Genomic DNA, 26,222 nt, shown 5'->3' on the forward strand with positions numbered 1-26,222 from the left:
ATTTTATTTTATTTTATTTTATGAGTTATGGTTAAATTCGTGTGGATGATTATTCCTTAAAAGCTAAGTTGACAATAGCTTGTACCAGGAGACATTCTGTCTTCTTACAGTCTCTTGCAAATGCAGAACCAGATGGGTATTTTTTTTAAAGGAATTGCATTTCATTATACAGTCTTCTTAGGTGAATTTTCATGTTTAAGAAGCCAGAATACAAGAGAGTGCTATATTAGTGTATTATTCTCACAACAAACAAGCCACTGTTCTGTTGCTACCTGCTTGGCCATTGTTCCCAATTGTGTATGCTTTGCAGTGGTATTTGGATGGTTTCCTGCTCTCTGCCAGCACAAAAAAGGCATTTCTGTTACAATGGCCCCTAACCACACAATGACGGCATTAAGGATTTATTTGGAGGTTTCATTATTTTCTCCTCTTTTGTTCCTTCCAGGATGTCTTCCAAGCGACCAGCCTCTCCGTATGGGGAAGCAGATGGAGAGGTAGCCATGGTGACAAGCAGACAGAAAGTGGGAGAAGAGGAGAGTGACGGGCTCCCAGCCTTTCACCTTCCCTTGCATGTGAGTTTTCCCAACAAGCCTCACTCTGAGGAATTTCAGCCAGTTTCTCTGCTGACGCAAGAGAACTGTGGCCATAGGACTCCCACTTCTCAGCACAACACAATGGTAGGTTTGCTAATGGTCTATTGTGCTTACATCCATTCTTTGAATTCTGCCTCTAGAGTAGCTTGGCATCCAGATCTGTACTTTATGGAGTAGACAATGCGCAGTTACACGGACAGAACACGCTACAATAGTGTGAAAGCTTTGACCCAGCTGGACTGCCTTTACCCTCCAGTTCAAATCCTGAATCACTTGCAGGGCAGCCTCCACGTTTCCTCACCTTTGCCTGCTGGCGTGGAGGGCGCTAACATTTTTCAGCTACAGTGATGTGAATTTGATGTGTATGTGTTCAGCAAACGGTTTTGGAACACAGTAAGTGAGAGTCATGTTTGGCGTGGTGTCTGAAATATCACCCCAATGCCAAGTTTATGCAGCAGTCAGGCACTCAAGTGTGTATAAAGGGTAAAAAAAACAACTTCGGGCTTTGCTGGTTTAAAAAATTCACGTCTGACGTGCGTTTCACATGCCACAGATACCTACAAGAAAATTTGCTGTGCTTACGGAATTAAATCAGCCCACCACTTTTCCACTTGTGAATTCCCACCTTTTTGTGCACTTTACGAATGTCACTGCAGTTAATTTCTTACACTGAGCAGCCCACTGGAAGGCCAGAACTGGCTTTATCTAAAAACAGGCCACCCAAAAGAATAAGAAGCAGTGCCATGCTCCTCCCTGGTGTCCTAGCGTCACTATTGGGACGTGACGTGTTTGGGCCCTCCATCCAGAGTACCGTGATAGATTTTATTTTATTTATTTTCTCCACAAAGGTTGAAAGGTGCAGGGAAAGGCATTGAAACCCCGGGACTTGGGCACCTCGGCAAAGCTGTCTGTGGTGAACACGCTTACACAGCTCTTGGCTGTTTACAAACTGACTGTAACTTTTCTGTTAGTCCCCCACTCTGACAGGGGCACTGACAATTTCACTTTAAGTGAAGATAATGAATGGACCTGCATATTTGAAGGCTTTTAAATAGGCACTGCAAAATAGGTGATAGTGTATTCTCATAAAAGCCTGCAACAGCTCCATAGTGGTATTTAAGCCCTTACAGCTCATTACGCATATGTTAACAAGTCCTAAGTAAAAAGCTTTAGGGATTATTATTTCTCGTAGGACCAAGTCCCTGTATATTCACTGAAGCTGCTCTTCTAATCAAAGTCACTCGCTGATTCCTGTCCATTTTTCTTCCTTTTTGGTCTAATGCTTAAGTTCAAAGAGTGGTTTGGAATATTTGATTTTATTTTGTGTTATTGCAACTTTAACTGAAGAATGAACATAATTGGAAAAATTACTGGTGGGCAGGCATGCTGCTATCTTTTTCTACCTTGTTTACTTCCCATCCTTGATCATACGTTTTATGGAGATGTAATTCATTAATATACGGTTCTAGCCAATGGGGTGTTAGGGCATGTAACTGGTGTATGAGCTTTGCTGTATTTTGGCCTATTTTAAGAAGAGTATATTGAAGATAGGGGGTAGTTCCTCAAAACATTTAAGTCAATAGATAAACTTGTGATGACACCAGTGGTGTAGAGTCAGACCCTAATGAAATAAATCTCCATTGTCTTCTAAGAAACCCGGCAGTATTTTAACTACACCTCACTGGAACACTTAACTGCTCTTGAACTGATTTTAAGTCACTTCTTTGTTCATTCGTAGCTTTAAGACCAAGAAGTTTAGCTGATCATCTAGTGTGATTTCCTGCTATGAAGGCTCTATTTAATGTGATGTCAAAACAGCATGTTCTGTCTCTTTATAATACAAGATACTGAATTATTGCATGGTTTAGGCAGTTTTGCTGTAGGCTTATCTGAAGGATGTTTGGGGAGTTGTAGGGACTGGTTTTGTCTTCATACGTATTTAAGAAAATAGCCAGTTTGTATGAAGGTGACATTTTGGTAATATCTCTCTCTTAGTGAGGAGTGTCTTGTAAAAAAATCAGGTAGGTCAGAAAGGGTGTAGTCTGTGTCTCCAGAAAGAAGGAAGTGGTCAGTGTGAATCAGTAAAATATACATAATCATTCCCTCTGATTTTGAGGAATGTAGTAATAAGAAGGAAGTAACTGAACCTAGTGCTTGGATAATTTTTAGGTGATTTCAGTGTGGGTGATTAGTAGTTACAAAAGTCATTCCCAAAGAGTATTCACTTTGTGGCTTTACAGAGGTAATTTTTATATTGTTTGCATTGCCATTCCCTGCTACTCCGTCACCTCTGGGAAGCGACTCGAGGTGTATGGATGTGTGCGCGCACCCCCGCACAGCACGGTCCAGCACAGTTCTGTTGACAAGGCTCCGGCTGCGTGTTTCACACTTCTCGATGGCTTGTCAGCTGTGCCTCTGCACCTCCTGACTGAGCCTGCACGCGGCTGCGGAGTTCTCGCTTCGAGCCCCGTGCTGTCCTTAGCAGGGTCCACCTTCCCGGATCTCTTCAGTGTCCAGTAAGACAGGATCAGACGTGCAGCCAGGCTGGAATGATGCAGTACACCCCTCTAAAGCATGCTGCTTTGTGCTTCCTCGTTGGCTAAGACTCTGCTCCAAAGGGATTCTTAGGTGTGGTATAGATCCACAGACATCTTCCTGTGTTAGCTACATATACAGCACCCGTTTGGCTTAGGGGACAGTCTCAGCAGAAGAAAGCCGTAGCCAAGGGATCTGGAAAAGGTATGGAATTACACTGTCTCATCAGTAGGCTTTGCAGCTGAATTCCTCTTGTCACCACAGCCGTCCCTGCCTCCTCGTGTTCTGCTTCTTGGCACTGGGTCACGAAAGGACAGTTAGGAAAACAATTTCAGCCTTGAGAATCAATGCCTTGGGCTCACTTTTCTAGCTGCTAATTTGCCTCTGTTTCACAGGTTACTTCCAGCTGTGCTTCCTTTTACAAGTCCTGCCAGCTGGGACATCCTAGGATCCTTAAGGTAAAGGGCCGTTTGCAACAGGGTGGTAACTCAACATTTTATCCAACTTAGAGTTTTGAAAATTTACCCTCTTAGCAAGTTGTAACAACTGTCAACTTAGAGCCACAGCTGGGAATGCTGGGTAAATTTCTATAAAAGGAGGGCAAAATCCTTAGAAAGAAATCTTCAAACCTAACCAAAAGTGGCAAAAAGCTGTAAAACCCATCTTCCCATCAGAATGAACAGGGTATTTCTGAGGATGCTGGAAGTGTAGCCAGAGAAAGTTTAGTGTAGTGGGCACAGACTGAAACACAGGAGGTTTCATCTGAACAGCAGGAAACATTTCTGAGCTGTGAGGATGACTGAGCAGTGGCACAGGTTGCCCAGGGAGGTTATGGAGTCTCCATCTTTGGAGATACTCAGGACACGGTCCTGGACAACCAGCTCTAGGTGGTCCTGCTTGGGGAGGGGTGTTGGACCTGATGATCTCTGGAGGTCCCTTCCAACCTCAACCATCCTGTGATTCCCTGAATGTCAGGGGCAACTCTATCCCAAACTCTCTTCCATTTGATATAAGAAACTAGATACTTCATGTAAGTAGGAAAGCTCTTCTGCTGATGAAAAAAGAAACAATATTTTATCAGACTTAAACCAAAGGCTTAGAAGAAAAGTCAAGACAGATCATTTGACCTGGAATATATCCAAGGGTCCCCTTAGGACATTTGTAGGAGGCCAGAAGCTTAGCAGGGAAACACTTGAGGATTAGAGTATCAGTCAGTATCTCTTTTGAAGAAACCTGATAAGGCTACAGTATTGGATAGGACAGATAGTTCTTAGCTCATCTAAATTACGAGGGTTTATTTTACTTATTTCTTTTTGTCTGCCCTGCCATGTTGCTTTTGCCACCTCTCAAGACTACTGATCTCACCAGCAGTGTCTGTGTGCTAATTTCTGAGAAGAGATGTGAGGGCTAAAAGCACTGATTCAAGTTGTATTGGGTTTGTGTGGTGAGGTTTTAGTAGTGAAGCCTCCCCTATGTCTGACAGAGCCAATGCCAGCCGGCTCCAAGAAGGACCCACCGCTGGCCAAGGCCGAGCCCACCAGCGATGGTGGTGGCACCTCTGGGATAACGTGTTTAAGAAGGGAAGATGCCTGAGCTAGAGAAGGACTCACGTTGGAGAAGTTGGTGGCAGACTGTCTCCCGTTGGAGGGACCCCATGCTGGAGCAAGGGCAGAGTGCGGGGATCCTCCCCTGAGGAGGAAGGAGCAGCAGAGACACCGTGTGATGGACTGACCACAACCCCCATTCCCTGTCCCCCTCTGCTGCTGGGAGGGAAGAGGTAGAGAAAAGCGCGGATGAAGTTGAGCCCAGGAAATAACAGAGGGGCAGGGAGAAAGTGTTCTAAGATTTAGTTTTAGTTCTCTTGTAATCTGATTTGATTGGCAATAAGTTAAATTAATTTTGCCCAAGTCGAGTCTGTTTTGCCCATGACCGTAACTGCTGAGTGATCCCTCCCTGTCCTTGACCCACGAGTCTTTTTGTTATATTTTCCCTCCCCTGCCCAGCTGAGGGGGGCAGTGATAGAGCAGCTTTGGTGGGGATCTGGTCCCCAGCCAGGGTCACCCACCACAAAAGTATACGATGGGCATGATAAGCTGTAGGTCAGATTTGGCCATTCTTGACAACTGTAGAATGTCATTCAGATGGTGGATGAGGTTAAAAAAGAATATGGAAATTCTGACCAAAAGATCAAACTGGTAAAAGGTAAATATGCCACTGTCCAGTTGTTCCAAACTGCATGACTGCACTGCTAGCCCAAATTTGTCTTGCACTTCTAGTGGGATTTAGGGTTCGTTTTCAACTGTGCTTTAATTTAATAGGAAATATTGCAGTGCACTGTTAAATAGCTTTATTTGCTTCACGTGAAAAAATGTTGCATTTCTGTATCGAATGGAGTTACTCCTCTGTAACTTGGGAATAATATTGAGAAATTTTGGTCATAATTAAGAATAACAGTACTACTGGCCAAAGAGCTTACTGGGACGTTGCTTCATGCTTTTCCTCCACTTGTCCACAATCAAAGGTTGTTTAACGCTGCATTTGAATTCTCGGAGCACGTACATCCTAGCCTGCACTTCACCTGTTGGTCTGGAGTTGTCAGCATGTGAATAGTATTGGATCAGAACAACATTCGGCTAGAGCACTTAGCTACTATTCAGGAGTTGCAAAGAGAATGGAAATCTGAATGCATATAGCTTTTTAAAAAGTCAAATAGGACTCTAATTATACTGAGCTAAAGAATGCCTATTAAAAAAAAACCCACAGTGGTTTTAGAGAAATTTTAATTTCCAGTGTACCTTTGTGCATCAAGCTTAGGATAAGTTATTGTGATGGTACAATGCACAGTGTTGTGAACACCAGTGCCGTTATTGTGCCAGCTCTAATAATGAGAATTTCATTGTTTGGGGAGAGCAGTCTCCTACACTCTAGACAAAAGTGTAATTACTTTTGAACGATGTGGAATGTGCTCAGTTTAATAGCACGGAGAATAGATTCACAAAGATATCAGATAAAGCTAGCTTGGAAGCCATATGTGCAATGTGGCAGTATGAAATTCTTAGCAGGCACCATAATTACAACACACACACACACACATACACAATTTCACAGTTTAAACTATAAACTGTTGTTTTTGTGAGAGATAGACAAGCTTATCTGAATAAGACTAGTTCAGTTAAAACAAAGCAGAAACGGTGGGAAGTTTGCATTTGTCTTTTTTTGATGTTTTTTGCTTCCCCTCTTAATGGTAAATTGATATTTATAAGATGATGAAATTGCATTGTTACAAACATTGCATTATAAATGTCATCACAAAAGTAGCACATGAAAGCAGTTTCCACAGATATAATTTCAGGCTTGTATCAGAGTTTGATCTTTTCCATCTTTACACTTGCACCCTTTCAGAGAATGACTCCCCGGGCTATTAGGAAAGGGAACAAATAAAGAAGGATTAGCCAGGACCCAGCAAAAGCTGCAGAAGTTGCCTGCTGCCTTATTTATTCCAGACCCTAGAAAACTCCACGCAGTTATTGAGAACCAGTCATGGCAGACCCAGAAGCAGCTTTGATGCCTCTGGTGTCCGCCTGACAAAATATCTTCCATTTCAGCTATCGTAACCTGTGTGTTATTGTAACCTCCTTGTCATGACCTGTATTCTCCCGGCTCTCCAATCCTATCCCATCTAGGTATGGAAGTAATGCTTACAGTAGTTAGGAAATTACTTGCAAGCTACTTGTGTGGGTTCTGTATAGGGCAGGTAAACAACAACCACAAAGTCTTTTCATTCCTCAGATGAGGCAGGGATCAAGGCCGTAGTGCAATTCAGGAGCCATATGCTACTTTATGGAAGTTCTCCAGGCTTGTTCTACCACTCTCCTAATGCAGAGTTTCACTTACTTGTGCCCATGGAGAACCAGAGTGGATATATCGTTCCAGTCGAAGTCAGCGGGCAGAAAGACAGGCTGAAGTTTGAGATGACCCGTTGGTGTTTTGATCAGACTCTTTAAGGTCCAAAGGTTGGTTAGGGGACAACAAATAAGTAGTGAAGTAGGAAAACATTGGGTTTTTTCCCCAAGCAGGAGGGTTAGAACTACATTTAAAACAATAAATTAACAAATCAAGACCAGACTTACTATCTGTAAATTGCCTGAAATACAGGGTGCAGATGACTGTAGTTTTTAAAGGCCACAAAGAGAAGTGGAAACAGCAGTTGTTTGTTTTTGCTGAAGATCATCTCGCTGTGAAGCAGTCACGTTTTTAATGGATTCATTTGAATGCAGTTAAGCAGAAAATAATCAACAGAAAAGTAAACACCTTTGTTTTATAGAAGTGCTGGGAACTGTATGTATCCATTGTTTGCAAGTGATTATATGCCTAGGATTCAATTCATTGGCTTCATACTAGAAAATATCTTCATTTAAGCTTCTTGCATAAATTCTAGTAAAATCTAATTCAAGTGAATAGCTGAAAAATTCCACAGGAAAAAAGATGGGTAAAACCATAAAGCCCACAGTAGGTAGGAATATTTGAACCAGATGGTCTCTGTTACCATGAAGAGAAAAGAACTCATAAGTGCACTATCAAAAAAGCCTTAAAAGTGAAAATACTTGGTCAGCTTTCTAAGCAAAGGAATCTGCCCTGCAACTTCCACAGTGGACAAAGTAGTTTCATTGCAAATGAGTATCTCGGTCCAGACTGCCTTGAGTAAGTAGCTCAGTTTGGGATTACGCACCCTTACTGAGGTATTCTAGGTAATTTCACTGAGGATTTTACCTTTTTTGCTGGAAATAGTGTGCTGGCATCAGCTATGCCAGGTCAGTTTGGTGGTACGTCCTTGAAGACTGGGACAACAGTGTCTTCCAGAGGGAGGGAGGAGATAACACAGATTTGGAACAAAATTTTAAGCTACTAATTTGAGGGGCACTGATGAAGATGAAGGCTAGGGGGTAAGTAACGCTAGGGTGGATGGAAAACGCCAGCAGGGCTGCAAGGTTAGTTCATAGCAACAATATAAAGAGACTAAGTGTTTCTGTTTCTCGATAGACCTTTTGCTTTCAGCAGTCAATCCCTAGCTGTGATATAACCAAGGTGGGATCTATGGTATCTCCATCCTACCGAAACTCAAACAGTAGCTGTGGATGTCGTACAGTTTTTCCAGTCTAGGTCCATCATCTGTGGCGCTCTGCCTAGATTTGTTCTGAAATGCTGCCTTTTCTTTGGTGATAGTGACTGTGGTATTGTAGCAAGGCAGAAACTCTGCTGCCAATTCAGCACTTAGTTCCCCATGAATCTGGAAAGAGGAGGCAACAGAAATATAGTTAAGTTTTCATGAGCACGGTACAGAAGGACTGGCTGAAGTTTGAGATGACCCGTTGGTGTCATGAACGATGAGATTATCTCCTTTGGCCAAGCTTCTGCACTGTTCAGAAGTTTGTGGCCTTGGGCTGGCAGTGTCACTGCTCTCAGAATGATGAGCAGCATACCAGACTTTCATACTCTAACCTGACACATGTCTCAAGGCAAGGCACGTGGGAATCTGAGTTGATTCACTTTTGCCCCCCTACGTTGTGCAAATGTCTGCTTTTGCACACCCACCACCTTGACTCGTTTCTGCTGCAGTAGTTGCCCAATCTTTGTAGAACTTAGAGAACATTTTCCCTGTGTGCTTTCTGTCTGCTCCATGCTCTTTTCATACCCTCCTCACTTCCTCTGAGCAAATGGATGAGGCGCTCTTATTTCACTGCAGGTGAGAAGCCGCCTTCTCCATTTCCAGCTTTATGAGAACAATACTACTCTACCACTTTCTGTCTGCTTGCAGTTGTCCTCTGAAAACCTTTTTCTACCTTGCCTGTTTTCTTCCTCTGCTTGTAGTCATATTTAACTTAGTCATTTTTATTATTTAATCCATTCTAAAGCCTTTTAGTAAAGACCTCATATGAAGGCATTGCACAGGAGAAGTATTGTGCTGTTTACTTGGACAGAATGTCAGTAAACCAGAGGATGGTTGTTTTTTGATATCTACTGAAGGTAAAGCTGCATATATACCAAAACTGAAATGCACTGTGAAGCATTGGTTGTGGTTTCTTAAATTTCTGAGTTGCAAGGAATCTCTGTCATTACCAGCTCTGGCTCCTGGCAGTGCCAGAACCTGCTGCTACACTCTGTGCTCACAGTCATGTTTGACAGTCTCTTCTCTCACTATCAAGTGTTTGTGTCCCTACGTAGGATGTTACCCATTGCAGTGACATTTGAAGCACTTCCTCCTTTTCTGTCCTTTCAGTGCTGAGTGAAATGCTCCGTCATGTGTTTTGCCTGTCTCTCTAAGGATGTTTTCTCAGGTTATACGAATATAAGGTGGATTAGGCTGTGCTAAGGTCAGCTTTCTCTCTGTAATTTTCCTTGTCACTACTAATGCTTTTGCAGATTCACCGAAAGTAATGATGGTTGGAGTGGTAATGAAAATGTGGCTTCAGGCAGTTGCTAGCATTTAAGGTGCCATGTCATCCGGTCATGTTTTTCTTTGATGGCGCGAACTCCTTCCTCTTGTCTTGAGTGTGTCAGTGAAATATCACCACCTTCTCCACTGTAATAAAGGGCTTTATTATCTTTTTTCTGGAGAAGATGGCTGGAGAAGGACCTTGTGGTAAAACAGACCGCAGATTTCAGTATGTGTTTGCTTAAGTATGGGCACCTAACATAGGTGGGTTAACTCCTCAGGCATGTGCAGAAACCTCCCGATGGGAGAAGATTGACATGCTGCAATGTTCCCAAACCGACCAATGTTCAGAGTGTTTCAAGACAATTAAACAGAGGAAACAAACTTTCTTAAGTAGAGTCCTTTGTGTCTGCTTGTCTGAATAGTTTGGCCAGCCTCATTTCCAAATTCTCTTTCACACTGTTCTTTGTTTCATTTTCCAGTTTAGGTACAGTTGCGTGACCAGATAAGGTGTTTTAGCTTTTTGCAAAGGAGAAGTAGACTCAATGAATCCTGTGAATTTAGCATCACTAGATAAACCAATGGACATACCAAAGTGGTGTTTGTGCCTGGTTTAACTAAGGATAATGTTTGCTAGAGCAGTATAACCAAGACTGTCCTTGTGCATGGAAATAGTCTGCTTCAATATCATTTTTTTAATGCTTTAAAAACTGAATCTACCTCAAAGGAAAAGAAGTCTATAAAGATTAACTTTTTGTAGTTGGTACAAGCAATAGGCAAATAATATAGATTGTCCAAAACATAGACCAATAAAATCTAACATTAGACTGTTATTACCTTTATTTATATTGTATCCAGAGCATGATTTATTTTTATAGAGACAGAAAAAAGAAACATTCCTGCCCTAGAATGCTTAGCTTATGACCCTGTTCCTGCAAAATAATCTGGTTGATTGGAACCTAATGCTGATGGTAGCAAGAGGGAGGGAAGGAGAGGTCACTGACTATAACTCCTTCTTCACATAGCTTTTTGTAGGGTTGGAGTTTGATGACACAAAATAAGAAATATTATAGCAAAAGGTAAAATCCTGCTGACTTCTCGAGTCTGAATTACTGTGGTGGATTGTACGTGTACCTACACACCAGGTGGTTTCAGAACTGGAAACTCTCATTGCTTATTAATAATGTAGCCAGAAATAATACAAAATATCTATGCTTCAGACCCTCCTCGAGGTTGATTTTCAGACTGAATTTTAAGTGTGTATCCTCTCCAAAACTCTAACTGAAACTTCCTTCTTTCTCATTCCTTTAAACTGCTAGAGTTGTAATCAGGAGAGTTGCTCAGGTTTGGATCCATCCGTGTTCAGAGGCGATAGCATTTGCGGAGGTTAGCATCCAGCTGCCTCGGATCTGTGGGTCTCCAGAAAACAGCCATATACGAACGGAAGTGGAAGGAATGGACCTTCTTGTAGTGGAGGGCGTCCTTCCTTGTTGCAGAGGAGTTGGAACTAGATGATATTTAAGGTCCCTTCCAACCCAAACCATTCTGTGATTCTATGAGATGCAGAGCTTAGGGGATTTAGGGCTTTGTAGGAGAGAGTTAGTTTCTCGTATAATTTTCAGATTGTAGAGGTTTTATGGTATATGACAGCAGTCTCAATAGTAAATTTCTGTTGATCATGTTTATTGGTGAGTGAGAGAATGTTTTGGCTTTCCTGTTGGAAGGAAGTTAGCATAGACGTGGTCACTAACACATGATGTGATGTCATGTCAATCACAATGTGACTTTTGGGGTAAGGACTGGTCACACTAAATGTTTATGAAGCGTATGTTCAGAGGTAAACTAGTGACTTTAGGTTTAACTTTATAATTAATGAAAGTAAATAGGGAGTAGCAGAGTGTGATTCGTTTTGTCCTAACATAGCTTCTAAGTAGGTCAGAGAAATCACACCATGGCAGTGCCTATTTTTCTTCATAGGTTACAGCTGGAGCTTAGGGTGATGAGCTCAGCTGTTGATCCTCATAGTTTAGAAATCTGTAGCTAGATAACTTCAACCAAAAAAGCCTTGAGTGAGAGGTAACTTCCTGGCCAGAGAATTTGCTTTTTTGTAAATAAGTGTTTGCTGTATAGTGCTTTGCCCTGTTGGGAATATAAAGCATTCTGCATCTCGGAGCTCAAAACACTCTACTCCCTGGAGTTTGTGTCCTGTGTCTGGCTGATGTTAGAATTTGAGTCCATAGTATATTCTTTTCTTTCATAGATATAAAATACCCTTTCTAAAATTATCCTTAAGTTTATATTGTCTTGACACAGTAATGCATGTAGAGGGTGAGAGGAAGCCGACGGATCATTCACAAAAGTTACAAGTATAAGACTTGTTTAAATTCTTAAATTGTAGTGGAAAACCATTTTCAGATTTTTATATATCTCCAAGCAGAATTGAAAATAGTGTGATTCAGTTCTGCAAAGAATACATCTGTGGTAGATGATGTACTTTTCCTGTTTGTTTGTGGCTAGTGTAAACTTAGCTTTTGGGCAGAACCCATAGCTTCAGTTTTGAAGCTGTCAACATGAGTATTGGGTAATATATTGACACAGGGCCACAGTGAATTCCATAGTTTTCCATGTGGATAAAGTAATTCGATTGAAATCTTACTTTTATATTTAGGGCCTGTATCTTTATTTTGCTCTGCAAAATACCATGAACAGTTGTTGGACTCCATACTTGTTATTTCATAAATATTAACAAAAATGGCAAATTTTCAGTTTACTGGATGAAATTAGACTGTGTTCCCAGCTTCCCAGTTGATTTATCATTGGCAATTCACTTCTTGTCTGTGCCTTGATTTATACGCTAGTGCAATGGAAATTCTACTTGTCCTTCATCCATGATGGTCTAATTAGTGTTTCCAAACTCATGGAGGTTCTTGAATGCCATACAGTGGAATTGGTGTTCACTTCACCAGAGTTTAGGCACATAAAAGTTAGGTGTCTGGGCTGTCTTCACAGTTCATGGAAAAAGATAACCACCCTCCTAGAACAACCTTTCCAATCTTAAAATAAGCATCCAAGACAAGAAAGATGAATTACCCTCTGAAAGTGCTTGTCTATTGACTATAGAGGGAGCCTTGATGACTAGTTTAGACTAGATGTCCAATTTGAGGCTAAAATTAGGTGAGAGTAATCCCATTCACAGTACACGGTGAGGTTAAAGGAATAACACACATTCCTGGATAAATATTCTTTCATATTTTTGTAGAAGTAACAATGCTCAAGCTCATCTAGGTTTCGGGTTTGGGTTGTTGGTTGTTTTTTTTTTCTGTGTGAACATTCTAGCAGACTTCTTTTTTCATCAGCATTGATGGTATTTAGTGGGGTTTTAAGAAGTGGACATTCCCTAAAAGCAAACCTTTTGTAGAATATCAAGGCAGCAATGTTAAGTTCAAGTAATAAATTTTATGCTTACATGTACAGTTGGAAGTGTGTTGGTTAGCTACATGAATTGGAGAACAAAAGCACCCCAACACACTTTTAAAGGCTGTTTCGAGAAGATTCTCTTGATATTGAAAAAAGGCATTGATTCCAGTGGTTTTCCCCATTTTGAATTATTATTAGTTCTCCATTAGTGTTAGAGACTTATGTGCTTAATAAAGCATTTGTCGTTCTTTACTATCAGCTGCAATGAATGTTAAATTTTATTACTCAATCTAATTCATTAGAGAGAACACAGTGTATGTAACCTGTTGTGTGTGAAAGATTTGATTTAGCCTGGTTCGGTCATTTTTATGGCAGCACCAACAAGTCCAAGTGGCACGCAGAGGCTTAGCAGATCGACCGAGCAATGTATTAGTTAAGTTCCAGTCTTCCTCTGTGGAAACATGTCTGCTGTGCTTGTTTTAATTCTATTTATGTCCTCATCTATGTTTAATCCAGAAAGTGGGTATATGTGCATGTGCGCAGTTTCACATTTTGGCACTGTGTTTGGTATGTTGTGTGCTGTGACTTGTATCATGCCTGCAGGCCTGAGGAAAACAACACAAATTAAATGTGAAATAGAGAGGAGACATAATTTAAAAGTTGCATGTTCTAGAGATGCTGTATGGCATATGAGAGTTGCAACATATTGCAAAAAATTCACCCTATTTCCCCAACAAGAAGAGCGTGTTTTCAGCTGTGCAGGCTGCTGGAGACATCGGCAGCTTTCTTAGCTGTCACTGGATTTTATTTGTGACACTATCGTGAGCGCTGCTACACACGCTCCCTCGTCGCCTCCTTCCTGTCTGACTGCCCCGGTCAGCCTTCTCCTCTGCCCTCTTCTGTGATGCTCTAATTATATTTATTTTACATAGACATGCGAGTTCCCTTTTCCCTTTTACATATGTTGTTTTGCTTCATGCTGAGAAAACTCCACAGCCTGACAGGGCGCTTTTTTCCCTTTTTTTTTTTTTTTTTAAGCACTCCAAATTCTATCCAGCTTTAAACTCTTATGTTTATAACCCTGAATATCTCTAAAATGTCTTTACCTAAAACACTTTATGGTTTTATTACCAGGTTTATGCCAATAATAATACTCACATCAGCTTTCTTAGGGATAATCTTTAAGCAGAACCTAGCAAGAAAGGCTTTGAAAACTATCATTCCCAGGAACGCAAATCTCGGAACATGAAACATCGGTTTAATCGCCCTCTCTGACAACTTAACACGACAGATTGAAAAATACAAGCCGATATGGAAGTGGGATCAATGGATTATCAAAGTCCTAAACATCTTCTCTTGGCGGGGGGAGGGGGCTCCGGGGTCCGTTGGCATGCGGAAGACGTGAAGTTTGCACGGCTTACCGCGGATCCCACGCCGGCTGACTGGCAGGGAAGTTGAGAGGGAGAGAGAGAGATTTACATGAGGGAACTCAGGGGGCTTTGTCACGGCAATTGTATAAAGTGATATACAGTGCAAATCGACTCGAGCATGTCCCTGGATAGCAGGCGGTTTACAGCCTCTTCGAGCAGAGATTACTGCTTTATCTTGTCATACTAAATTAACGTGGCAGCACACTGTTAAACAGTGGTGACCTCTTCATCTGTGGAAATTGCTGCCTAGAGGAGAGATGATATTTAAGACTCTCTCTCTCTCTTTCTCCCCTCCCCACTTTCTTTCCCTCTCCCCCTCCCTCTCTATCTTGTCTTTTTTTTTTTTTTCCTGTAGGGCCCTGAGGCATTTTTGGGTTAGGTTGTAACATTAAAGACAAAAAGAAAGAAGGAATGGGGGAAGGGAGAGGCTTTTAACATCAAGGTGACAACAGCTATGTGTTAATTGGGCCTTTGTTGTTTGATTAATAGCCACTTTGGTGTAGAATATTAAGACAGTTGTTTGGACAACTTTCTAAAAATGACATGTCCTTTCAGTAAACCGGGATTAAGCAATGTTCTCTGGTCTGCACATTTTAACTCCTTATTGTTGTTGCATTTAGTCCTAAGGTCACTGTTCTTCAGGAGCGAGCGTGCCATGCGGCTCTTCTGGCACCGGCCTCGGCTGGCGAGCATCGCCATGGCTCTCTCCGGTAGCGCTCCGGTGAGCTGCTCTCCTGCTGGTACTACCGAGGGCCAAGGGGATGAAGATACCTCTGAAATGTGGTTGGGCTCTTGCGTTGGACTCTATCAGAGGATTTCTAGAATTAAATATGCTCCTAGAAATGCAGCTAAGCGGGAAAAGGGCCATAGCTATTTCATTGGGCCGGCAGTTTGGTACAGAAGAATGGGAAAAAATAAATTTCATGTTCCCATCTTTTTCAGTAAACTGAGGGGATGAAGGAGACAATGCCATCTCTTCCTTAGACCAGGTTTTCTGTTCCTGATGTTTCCGTTTCCTATGCAGTGGTTCATTGTGGGTCCAATCCAAAGCTCTTTGAAGTCAATATAAAGACTGCTTTGTCTTTAATAGGCTTTGGATCAAGGCCCACATGACCTTAGGCAAATTATTGCAAATGAGTGTTATGAAGCACTTTGAAATCTGTAAGCATACATGTCCAAAGTACTAATTTTTGCTATAATTTTAATAAGCAGCTGGGAGGCCAGTTGAAGTCAGGTTGGCCAGCCTAGCATTGGAGATAGCCATATGTGCTAAACGGCAACGCTGGGGCTTCACGTTTGGGTGAAGGAGTCCTTCCCTACCTCTTCCTTTGCTGAATGATTTAATGTTTAGCAGGATCTGTTCCTATGGTGTTGAGGTTACCAGTTGACAAAAGAAAATGCTTTTACTTCAGAAATTTAGCCCTGACTCTGGGATACCATAGGGCTTTCACCACTTCTATCCAGAAGGTTAAGGACATGTAATGGTCTGAGATGGAAGAGGACTTTAAGATCATCTAGCTTGGATTTTTCCTTGCTTTAGACAATTGTTCCTTACTGTGAATTTGTTGAGCTGCCACCTACACAGATTCATGCAAAATTCTGTGCGTTTTGTATTACACGTTTTGTATGTAACGTTTTCAGAGGCGAGCTTTTATTCACTACTCTGAAATGCCAGCAAAGCTTATTTTTGCAGCAGAATATTTGCCGTTTGAGATGCAATGTATCTGTGAACACTGATGTTATCATTGTTTTCTTTGGATGGATTTTGAAGGCCATTGAGCTAAGCACTTACACTAGAGATGGGGAAAGGACTAACTTCCCAATTTATTATTTTTAGAAATCAATGCATTTGATAATTTATGTACAGCTTACAGAGGCCACATAAGTGCCTCGTGAATCGATCAGCAGCCAGCAAAAATGAAAGCTAATGAGCTCATTTCAGTAGCAAGTTGCTCATTAGCAGGTAAGCTCACTGATCTTTCAGGTTTTCCAGTTCAAAGTCACATGGTCTTTCCATGTTCTTGGAAGAAGTCGTTTTCTTGAAAAGAACAAAACGGAAAAAGAAAGCATGACAAGGGTTTGAACATTTTCTTGTTGTTTTGACATACAGCTTTGCAGTCAGTGCTTGATGCTGGGCTAGAGGGCAGCCACCTGATGGTCCGCAGGGCTGAGTCTGTGCCCATCGCTACAGTCAAAAAGTAGCTTGTTTGGTCCAGTTGTTATCCTTCTTGGAGGAGGTACCAAGAGTTGAAGAAACATGGGAATTAACCTCCCCCATGGAAGTCCTCTAAGGGGCAGTAGTAGGAAGTGTTGTGTTTTATGTGCTAGGGCTCATAGACCTGCCTGAGAGCAGGTTTTAGCTTTGTGCGTTAAGAGAACATTGTGCGTTAATAGAATACATTGGTGTCCAGCGCTACCATTGATTTTTTCCCCCCCCCCGTTAGTAAAGAAGCAAATTCATTATTATTCTTTTTGAAAAGCAAACCCGCTGCTTTAATTACCAAACCTTTGATAGAAAATTCTTGACTCCTTATGTTATTTATATGTGTAAGTATATATGTAAAAATATGTAGGTGTATATATATGCAAACACACACACTTTTAACTGTCTCCTATAGACATGAGAAATATACTGCTCCTAATCAGACTGGAAAAAAACAGATTCTTGACAGAGTTGCCTGAGGCCCCTGCAAAAGAGGGACTCTTGAAACATATTTTTAAAATACTTTAAAAAAGACAGATTTTCCAAATCTCAGGAATAGATTTTCAACTGCCTGATTTGGCTTGAAATGAGTTGGCTGCATCAGTTTCTTTTTCTTTTAAGTAAGTCTATAAAGCTTTGATGAATCTGGCTCATTGTTTAGCACTTATCTCATGAGTAAAGCTTGAGAGGTTTGGCTTGAAACTTACCGAATCACATCTTTGGAAAATGGCCCAGGCCTATTGATTTATTTGAAAAGAAAATAAAAATTAAAAAAATCCAAAGCAAAACAACCAACAAACCCTGATCCAGCTTAGTAAGTCCCTTAAAGATCTATAGAGTCCCTACTGAATGAGCCCATCTATTTCTCAATGCATGTGAGCCCTGCACTTCATGGAATTGTAGGGCTCACAGGGATTGCGAGAGGTCATCCAGTTCCAGCTTCAATCCAGGAGTCAGCTGTACCAATGTCAGCTCTATCAGATAAAATTTGAAATTCCTAAAGTTACTCAGTGTAGAAGACATACAACCTACCAGTCTGTCTGTCCCAGGGTCTTGCTGACTTTACAAGTTATTCCTAATGCTAACTCAAACCTTTTCTGCTTTAACTCATTAAATCTTGTCCTAGCCACTGCAATGAGAGAAACATAGTTCCTCTTTTCAGCAAATGTTTTTGTGTTTGGAGACTGATATCACATCTCCACTTCTCAAACTTGTCTTTCGGTATGTGGAGTTCTTTTCTCCAACATATATTTGTAAAAAATTTTACTGTATGTTGGTTCCTGGAAACTAGTAGTAGTGGAAACATTTAGATTTTATCAGCTGTCTCTCCTGCTTAACAACAGCTGATTTTCCAGTAATGATGATGATGTCTGCAGCAGGTGCATCTGAGATGCTACTGAAAATCTCTTAATTCCAAATAAAAACAGACTCAGGATGGCCAACTCAGAGTTTCATAAATGGTGCTGAGCATTTTCGGTCAATGTACTTGCAGTTAAATCCTCTTTGATACTAGTCTGTCTATAGTTAGCTGTGGTTAAATTTCCTAATGGAAGGAAGGCTTTGTGTGCCGCTGTCTTTTGGTTAGTTCAGTGGCAGAAGACAAGTTTTGGGGCTGCTCAGCTTCACAGAGCTCTGAGAGCCTAGCCATGGAATAGCAAAATGCGTTATAACAGCTTTGCGTATCCGAAGAGTTGCCAGCGAAGTCTGACTAAAGGATCTTTTCTTATGAGGAAGAGGAAGAAGAAATGTTGAGTCTCAGTTCCTAGAGTGAGTTTCAAAGACAAGGAGTTGGCAGGGAGGAAATCTTTTAAATTTAAGACATTTGATCTGGAGGTCAATGGGAAAAAATAAGCACGAGACCTCATGATATCAGTTATCTGAGTCACATGTAAAAAGTGCTCAGTCCTCTGAACATAATTATTTTCATATGTACAAGATAAAGTGTGTAACATTTGAAATCAAAATCCATTTCCTTTTATGATGTTTAAGGAATCCACTGTTTGTACTGAAATAAGGTAACTGATATAACGAGGGTTGTGCTGTTCTGTATTTTATGGATTTAATAAATCCTGTGTTAAAAGGAGTTATCAAGTCAATCTTCCCACTTTATTAGAAGACACTTAGTCGAAATTGACCTTGATATCAGCCAACAGTTCTCTTTTTACTGTTTTGGGCTACTTGCTAAGAGAAAAGCCACATTTCCCCTTAACGCAATTCTTTCTCCCTTGTCTCTCTATTTTCACATTTTGAGATTCTGTCTTGTGACCACCAGAAAGAAGGTATACGTATGAGCCATCTGGAAATCATAGCTGTTTGTGCTCATGGAACGTGATGCATTTTTACAAAGCAGTGAAATAAGTACTGATCTTAAAGGGAGAGTGAGGACTAGGAAGATAATTGATTTGCTGCACACCACTGCTTTTTTTGGAGCTCTGCTGTGGTTGCTACAACTCCAGTGGTGGATGCTAAGTGATTTCTTCCAATCTGTGCATCTGAGGGAGGCTGGAGATCAGTCCAGGGTACAGTCAAATAAAGGAGTGTGCTTTACTGCCAGAGGAAAACCAGTACACATGGCAAGATGGCAGTGGTGAGTGAAATCAGGTTGCCCAGAGAAGCTGTGGATGCCCCATTCCTGGAAGTGTTCAAGGCCAGGCTGGATGAGGCTTGGAGTAACCTGGTCTAGTGGAGGGTGTCCCTGCCCATGGCAGGGGCGTTGTAACTAGATGGTCTTGACGGTCCCTTCCAACCCAAACTGTTCTGTGAGTCTATGAAATTTCCAGTTGATCATGACTAAGTCTTCATATGGTGAAGCCCCTTTCTTTCCACTCTCCTTCCTGACATTTTTTAGTGGAAGATTTTGAGCAAACTCTCCTTTTGGAAGTGTAGAGAGCTTCTGCAGTCAAAAAATCAGAGTAATCCATGGCAGGCGACAGCTGCTGATGAATAGTTCAACCTCATGCTCCACTGAGGAATTCAGTTAGAATTTCTCAAGATAAGGATATTATAAAAATCCTTCAGAATTAACAAAATTTGAAGACCACATGGTTATAAAACATCATAGGTCCTGCAATAAAACAAATGAAGTTTTTATATGGTGATAGGATGATGATGGCCAGCTCATCATAATAGGAGTATTGTGAACAGGCGTGGTCCGTCTGCTTGAAACTAAGAGCACAAGATAGTAGATATGACCAAATGTGTCAAAACTCTTGAATTTTCTGCATGTGTTTCTAAGGAAAGTGTTTGAAGATGCCTATAAATACAGGATATCAGCATATATTATTTCCAAGAAAGAAGATGGAAATAAAAAAAGAACAAAAAGGCTCTGTGATTTTGTCAAAACCAATGTGAATTGGGGGACAGTCCTTTAAAATGGGTGGCTGTGTTAGAAAACTGACAGGAGGACTTGCCCCAGGAATTGTGGTGGGAAATAGCTCTTCATCACTGGCAAAGGATCAGTTCTGTTACAGTTTTGTTTTTCGCTTCCAGATTTATCTGTTCTCTGTTGGGTATTCTTTTGAACTGTTTTGATAAATAATTGTACTTGTGAAGGTTAATGGAGTGTCAGTCCCTTATTTACTCTCAAGTCAAATGTAGTGCATGCTAGTCAGAAGCGTAGCTCATGCTTCGTGACCAGCTGACCTTAACACTTTAAAGTGTGGTTATAGTCAGATAAATGACTGTAAAAATGACATTAAAGGGTCCCACATTTTCTGTCTTGCTGTGGCTTTAGAGGTCAAATTTAGTTGCAGAAAAATATGATATTTTTATTAATTGCCTATAATGCTAACTTAACCTGGGGTTTGAAAATAAACCTGTGTCCTTTTTGCTTCACGTCATCCCTAGTAATAAACATTTTGCAAATGGTACTTAACTGACTATTTTGTTGATGATATGTCTGCAAAGCAGAGTCCAGTTCCTTCTTTTGTAGCTGTATTGACTCTTTAGTGCTAATGGCTGTTAAAAAAAACGTAGTCAATAAAGCAAGCAGTTAGACATGACTCAGAAAATACATGGAGAGCAAATATGTTGAATAAAGATGACATTTTAAAGCCACTGCTCTGCTTATCCCCATGCGTTGTTGGAGGTTCACCTGTTGGAGAAGCAGAACACAAATGCTTCCATGTAAACTTCAACTGATTTGTGCCCGTCTAAACCTCAGGCAGCCCTTGCAGTCACAAGAACAGCTAGCAATTTCCAAAGATGGTTATTGCCGTCTATTTTCCAGTTTATTTTCATTAGTATCTTCACTGGATATTGTGAGAGAGTGTTCCTTTTCATCAGTGCTGAAGTGAAAGAGTAAAACCTAAGACAAACTACTAGTTCCTTTGAGGAATTTTCCCAGCTATTTCTGGTCATATTTTATTAAGTGTACGCTGGGCCTAAGATGACCTCTCTGGTACTAGGACTCATTCTGTTACTTCCAAGGAAGGAAGGTCGGTCTACTTTTTATTTAAGTGAGTAATAGCTGCAGCGCAAATTAATAAACTTGCACACAAAGGCTTAAAATAAAATGTGTTCTGGAAGTGAGATTTCCAGAACAGTTTAGTCTTCTGAACATTTTCACTGGAACCTGTGGAGGTGAATGCAATTTGCTGAAGGGGATCCTCTGAGGCTCTTGGTAATCATTCAGTATTCTGGCCACTTCTTTAGAGAACAAATATGTGCTGAAATCAGGACAATCAGACTTATAATTAATATCTTAATGGAAAAATGTTTACCAAAGGGTGTTGTTTAGGCAGCCCTCAGAAATTCTCCATTTAGTCACTGAAAATGTGACACTACATCCCTGTTCTGTTCTATGGACCTTCCTAATCCCAGGTTTTCTCCTTTGAAGATGATGTATTGGCTGGTTTGAGTACCTCTGGTTTATATATCGCCTAATCTTTTCACGTTACCAACTCCGTGTGTGATAACAGCATCTTGATTTGTGTAGGCTTGAGGTGAATTTGAATCTACAATGTAAAGCCTTCCTTATTTTATGAATCTGATTCCTAAATAATCAAGGAAAACTGATGTCATGATGAAGTTGTGTAGAACTGGGTGGAAAGACAGGGCAGCTGGCCAGCTATGTATGTGTTCCTTCCAAATCTTTTAATTTTTCTTTAACATAAGGTGTGGATGAAAGGAAGAAAGTACCTTACAATTCTGTGAAGGACACAAACATGCATCCCAGTTAATCTGTGATACTGCTGAAAGAAACAAAACGGTCATATTATAACCATTGCTAATATTAGTAGCCACCAACGTGATTATCATAGAATCATAGAATGTTTAGGGTTGGAAGGGACCTTAAAGATCATCTAGTTCTAACCCCCCTGCCATGGGCAGGGACACCTTCCACTAGACCAGGTTGCTCCAAGCCTCCTCCAGCCTGGCCTTGAAGACATCCAGGGAGGGGGCATCCACAACATCTCTGGGCAACCTGTTCCAGTGCCTCCCCACCCTCTCCGGGAAGAACTTCTTCCTGATATCTAATCTAAACCTCCCTGATTTCAATTTATACCCATTACCCCTTGTCCTGTCACTACAGGCTCTTGTAAAAAGTCCTCTCCCAGCACCCTTGTAGGCCCCCTTCAGATACTGGAAAGCTGCAATGAGGTCTCCTGGGAGCCTCCTCTTCTCCAGGCTGAACAAGCCCAGTTCTCGCAGCCTTTCGTCATAGGAGAGGTGCTCCAGCCCTCTGAGCATCTTCGTGGCCTCCTCTGGACTCGCTCCAAGTGGTCAATATCCTTCTGATATTGAGGGCTCCACAGCTGGACGCAGTACTTACTACATGAACTCCTCAGGAAAGCAGCCAGTGCTCAGTATGTCGGACGTTGCAGCAGTGTCACGGTAACATCTTCTTTTGGCCCTCTGTATCTAAAAGTTTATTTGAACCTTAAGTTATGAGACACGAAGTAATGGTTGAATAACAGAAATCTGATACTGGAATGTATTGCAAGGGCTTTATATAAATCTGTAAACGCAACTCCCAGTATTTTCAAAGATACCCCAAGGAAGGTTGGATGCCTTTCAGAACGCCCAGTGTCGCGTGTCCGGAACTTCTCCCTGCTTGTACCTTGTACCGTACAAATAAGCTCTCAGCATAGTTCCTGTTTATAATATCATTTGCATGTGATTTTCACTCTTACTTCACATAATTGAATTTATTCAGGCAATTTATTTTTCAAATATGCAGTTTGCACACATATGTACATCAGAAGAATAAAAAACTGAGGTCGAGAAATTTTAACTCTTTTGAGAAAGTTTAGATATGTAGACTGTAAGTGTGGGCACTCGTAGGCTGCAATACAAGAGAGGGAGAAAAATAAGAAAGTTCTCCAAAATGTACTTTAATTTTTTTTTAAATTTGTATGAATATATGTATAGAAAAAGATGAATTTTGACTCTTGTAACGAAATACCTTGTCTTTGTGTTCACCCCCTGTCTGTGCTCAAGGTCTCTAGGTGCTCAATAGGAGCTTTTTAATTATTTTTCCCTGTTTGATGTTGCTAAGTGTAATGAATGGATTGCAGAGAACTTCTTGTTCGAAAACTTCTGTACATCAGCTCAGTGCTGATAGGCAAAGGGATACCTGGCTGGATCACATCCTGGGACTCACTCTAGATAAAGTTAAGGTCAGAAAAAGACAGATTTTGTAAAACCATGCTCTATTAGTCAACCATTACTTCCTTGTCACAAAATAGGCTCACATTCTTTCCAGCCAAAGTGGAGAAAATTGTGTCTGTCTTAGTTGGGTTGGGCAATTCTGTGGGTTTTTCAGCATCACTTCATGATGACTGAAAACTACAGGGAATACTTGGAAATCGGTGATTCAAAGGGGAGCTTGGAGAAGAAAGGCTAATTCCAGCAAAAGTTATTCATCCTCTGCTGATGGTGGGTTGTTGCCTATGACTGTAGAAGAATAGATGTTCTGTGGGGGTTTTTGTTTGTTTGTGAACATGACCTACAACAGTGCGCAAAATTAGTTGTTAAAGGAAATATACAGTGGACTTAATCAGCTACAGGAGCAGGATTTCTTGTAAAAAAGGGCGTAACAGAATGAGAATGAACTACCTTAAAGCTAATAAAGATCATTTGTATTACTCAGAATAATTTAGATAAGTGATGAGAAAGGGGAGGAAAATTAGCATTTCTGTACACTTTGCTTACTGTGTAATTCTTAATCAGGAGTGTCACAACATCCCTTGATATCATCTTATCACAGAAGTCTTTTTGTAATAGGCAATGTGCGCTACTGGCTGCAGTTTAAAGGAGCAGAAGAAAGAATAACTGATCCGCAGAGTGAGAACAACCATGACTGTCATAAATTTATTGGGTTTTTTGCATCACTCAACCACAGTCTAAACTGGCTACTATATGCAGGGTTGTTCTGCGTTTTAAATTTCATTTAAGCTCTGCTTGAATTAGTTTTAGAATGAGACGTAAATGATAAAATGACATCATGCTGCTCCCCTGAGCAGAACATAGTGTTACCATTTGAGGTGTATTATGACTTAGTAGAGTGAACAGAGACTTGGTTCTTGGGAACCCTGGGATGCTGAATGTGCTCTGCCATTACCTTGCTTTGGAACCTGGCAAAGTCAGCTCAGATTGTTTCCTCATTTGCCTTATAGGCAGTATCACAAAGGGATTTTGTGGGGATTAATTATTAATTTTTTGAGTAGCTCTGACACATAACACTGATACTTAAATGTAACATGTAGATTGACTTTTGTCGTATTGATTTTTATTGATCTGATATATTTAGCATTCTCTGATCAAAATCCAGCCTCTGTTTGAAGTGCATAAGCTCCAAATAAGATTGCTTCCTACTCTGTAAATGTCTTCTGTGGAACTGACTTATGTTAATGTGTTTGTTCTGTGTTGATAAACACAGAATAGATATATTTCTTTTATAATTTCCCATCCAATCTTTCCTCCAAAGTTGTGAAAACTACTTTGGTTTATACCAGAATTCAAAATTTCATTTCACCAAGATTGTGGAACAGTCATTGATAGAAGGAAAATCAAGTTATAAAAGACATAAAGAGAAGAGCAGGTGAAATACTTTTTTGGGGGGAAAATAGGTCTTTTAATAACTGCTAAAGAAGATGAAAACAATTACTGTTTGGAAAAATCCTACGAATTATTGTTTGTGTAGCCATTACTTAAGAAGTGTAAAAGAGAGTAGTAGACAGGAAGTAATTGGTGAAGTCTGTAAAAAGCGTGTAAAAGAATAGAGGACGTAGATGAAAGCAGGGCCGTGACTCCCACATGCTAGATTATATTGATATCAAAAATTAAGGGCTGAGACAAACATAATTCTGAACCAATAGAATTAATTTTGAAAAAATCATATTCTAAATGTGGTATCTTCTGCTACAGTTAACTCCAGTGGAGACAGTGGGCCTACTTCTCAGGTAGCTATTCCATTTTAACGAAGTAATGTTTTCTGGCCCTTCTAGAAAATGAGAACCTCCAGAAGATTGCTTTCAGAAAAAGAAATAAAGTGATCCTAATCTCTGTGGAGGCAAAGATGATTTTGACAGCTATCATCCTGTAAGTCTAGTTGTAAATCTTTTGAAAAGCACGAGAACAAATACACGGTAAAAGTAAATAAACAGATGTGAATGGGAAGGCTCATGAACAATGCACAACGTATATAAAGCCGAACATGGTTATTTTAGAAGTGTAGTGGATTTAGCCACACACCTTCCCTTCATGTAGGATAAAGGTTCCTGATACTAAATGTGTGGGCTAAGATCTTCAAAAGTATAAAGAACAAATCATTCCAAAGGAGTTGATTATTGGAAGTTGCATGGAAGTCAGTCCGTAAGCATGCGTGTATTGCGAGGTGCTTCCTCCATACAGTGTTTCTTGCATCTCATTGGGATGTTCCATGTGAAGTAACTGTAAAAAAAGAATAGATGCGTTAAGGGGTTGAGAGTTATTCTGAGGTAGCTGGAAAAACACGCAGAGGGCAAGGAATATGGTTATGGCAGTCCTTTGGTAAAGTAACTGTAAAAAAAAGAAGAGATGCGTTAAGGGGTTAAGAGTTATTCTGAGGTAGCTGAAAAAACATGGAGAGGGAAAGGAATATGGTTATGGCAGTCCTTTGCCTGCTGTAAGCTGCCTGGCTCTTGGTTCACAGGACAGTGAGGGCCTGTAGCAGCATTGTAGAATTATGGAGAAATAAGTATGTTGTTACAGGAGTTTGGAAAAGTGAACTACAATGCACTCATTAAAGCTGCCAGTGGTGCACCAGGGAGAACAGAACCGTAATATCAAAGGAACCAGGAGACTGCATGGCAGGAAATAATCATCGTAGTATCAAAGGAACCAGGGGGAGACTGCATGGCAGGAAATAATCAAATGTAAAATTACAAACTGATACAGCTGGATAAAGTAACCCAAACCACAGATAATCAATGGGAGTAAGGCACTTGGAAAACAGTAATGCTGAAAAAGATTTAGGTGTGTTAAAACAAATTAGATATGAGCTTGTCATGCGGCAAGGCAGCACAAAAGGCGGTAACAAGGAGAGGTAATTGTCCCTCTCCTCATAACTCTGCTCAGATTACATGTGAAATAATGTGTTCGAGTCTGGCCACGTTAGGGAAGTCAGC

The 26,222-nt window shown here is 40.8% G+C and overlaps 1 protein-coding gene across 1 annotated transcript in view; it reads left to right on the forward strand.

Annotated features, from left to right (window-relative positions):
• Window positions 1-449: 449 nt before the first annotated feature.
• The window catches only part of LOC104513060 (transcription factor SOX-5-like), an 85,806-nt gene continuing 60,033 nt past the window's right edge, over window positions 450-26,222 (forward strand). Inside the window, exon 1 of the mRNA XM_010156290.1 lies at window positions 450-677. Within this exon, the coding sequence (XP_010154592.1) occupies window positions 501-677 (177 nt within the window). The 5' untranslated portion in view covers window positions 450-500. The remainder of the gene's footprint in view (window positions 678-26,222) is intronic.

Source organism: Eurypyga helias, unplaced genomic scaffold (assembly GCF_000690775.1).
Source record: "Eurypyga helias isolate BGI_N326 unplaced genomic scaffold, ASM69077v1 scaffold4950, whole genome shotgun sequence".
Taxonomy (NCBI): domain Eukaryota; kingdom Metazoa; phylum Chordata; class Aves; order Eurypygiformes; family Eurypygidae; genus Eurypyga; species Eurypyga helias.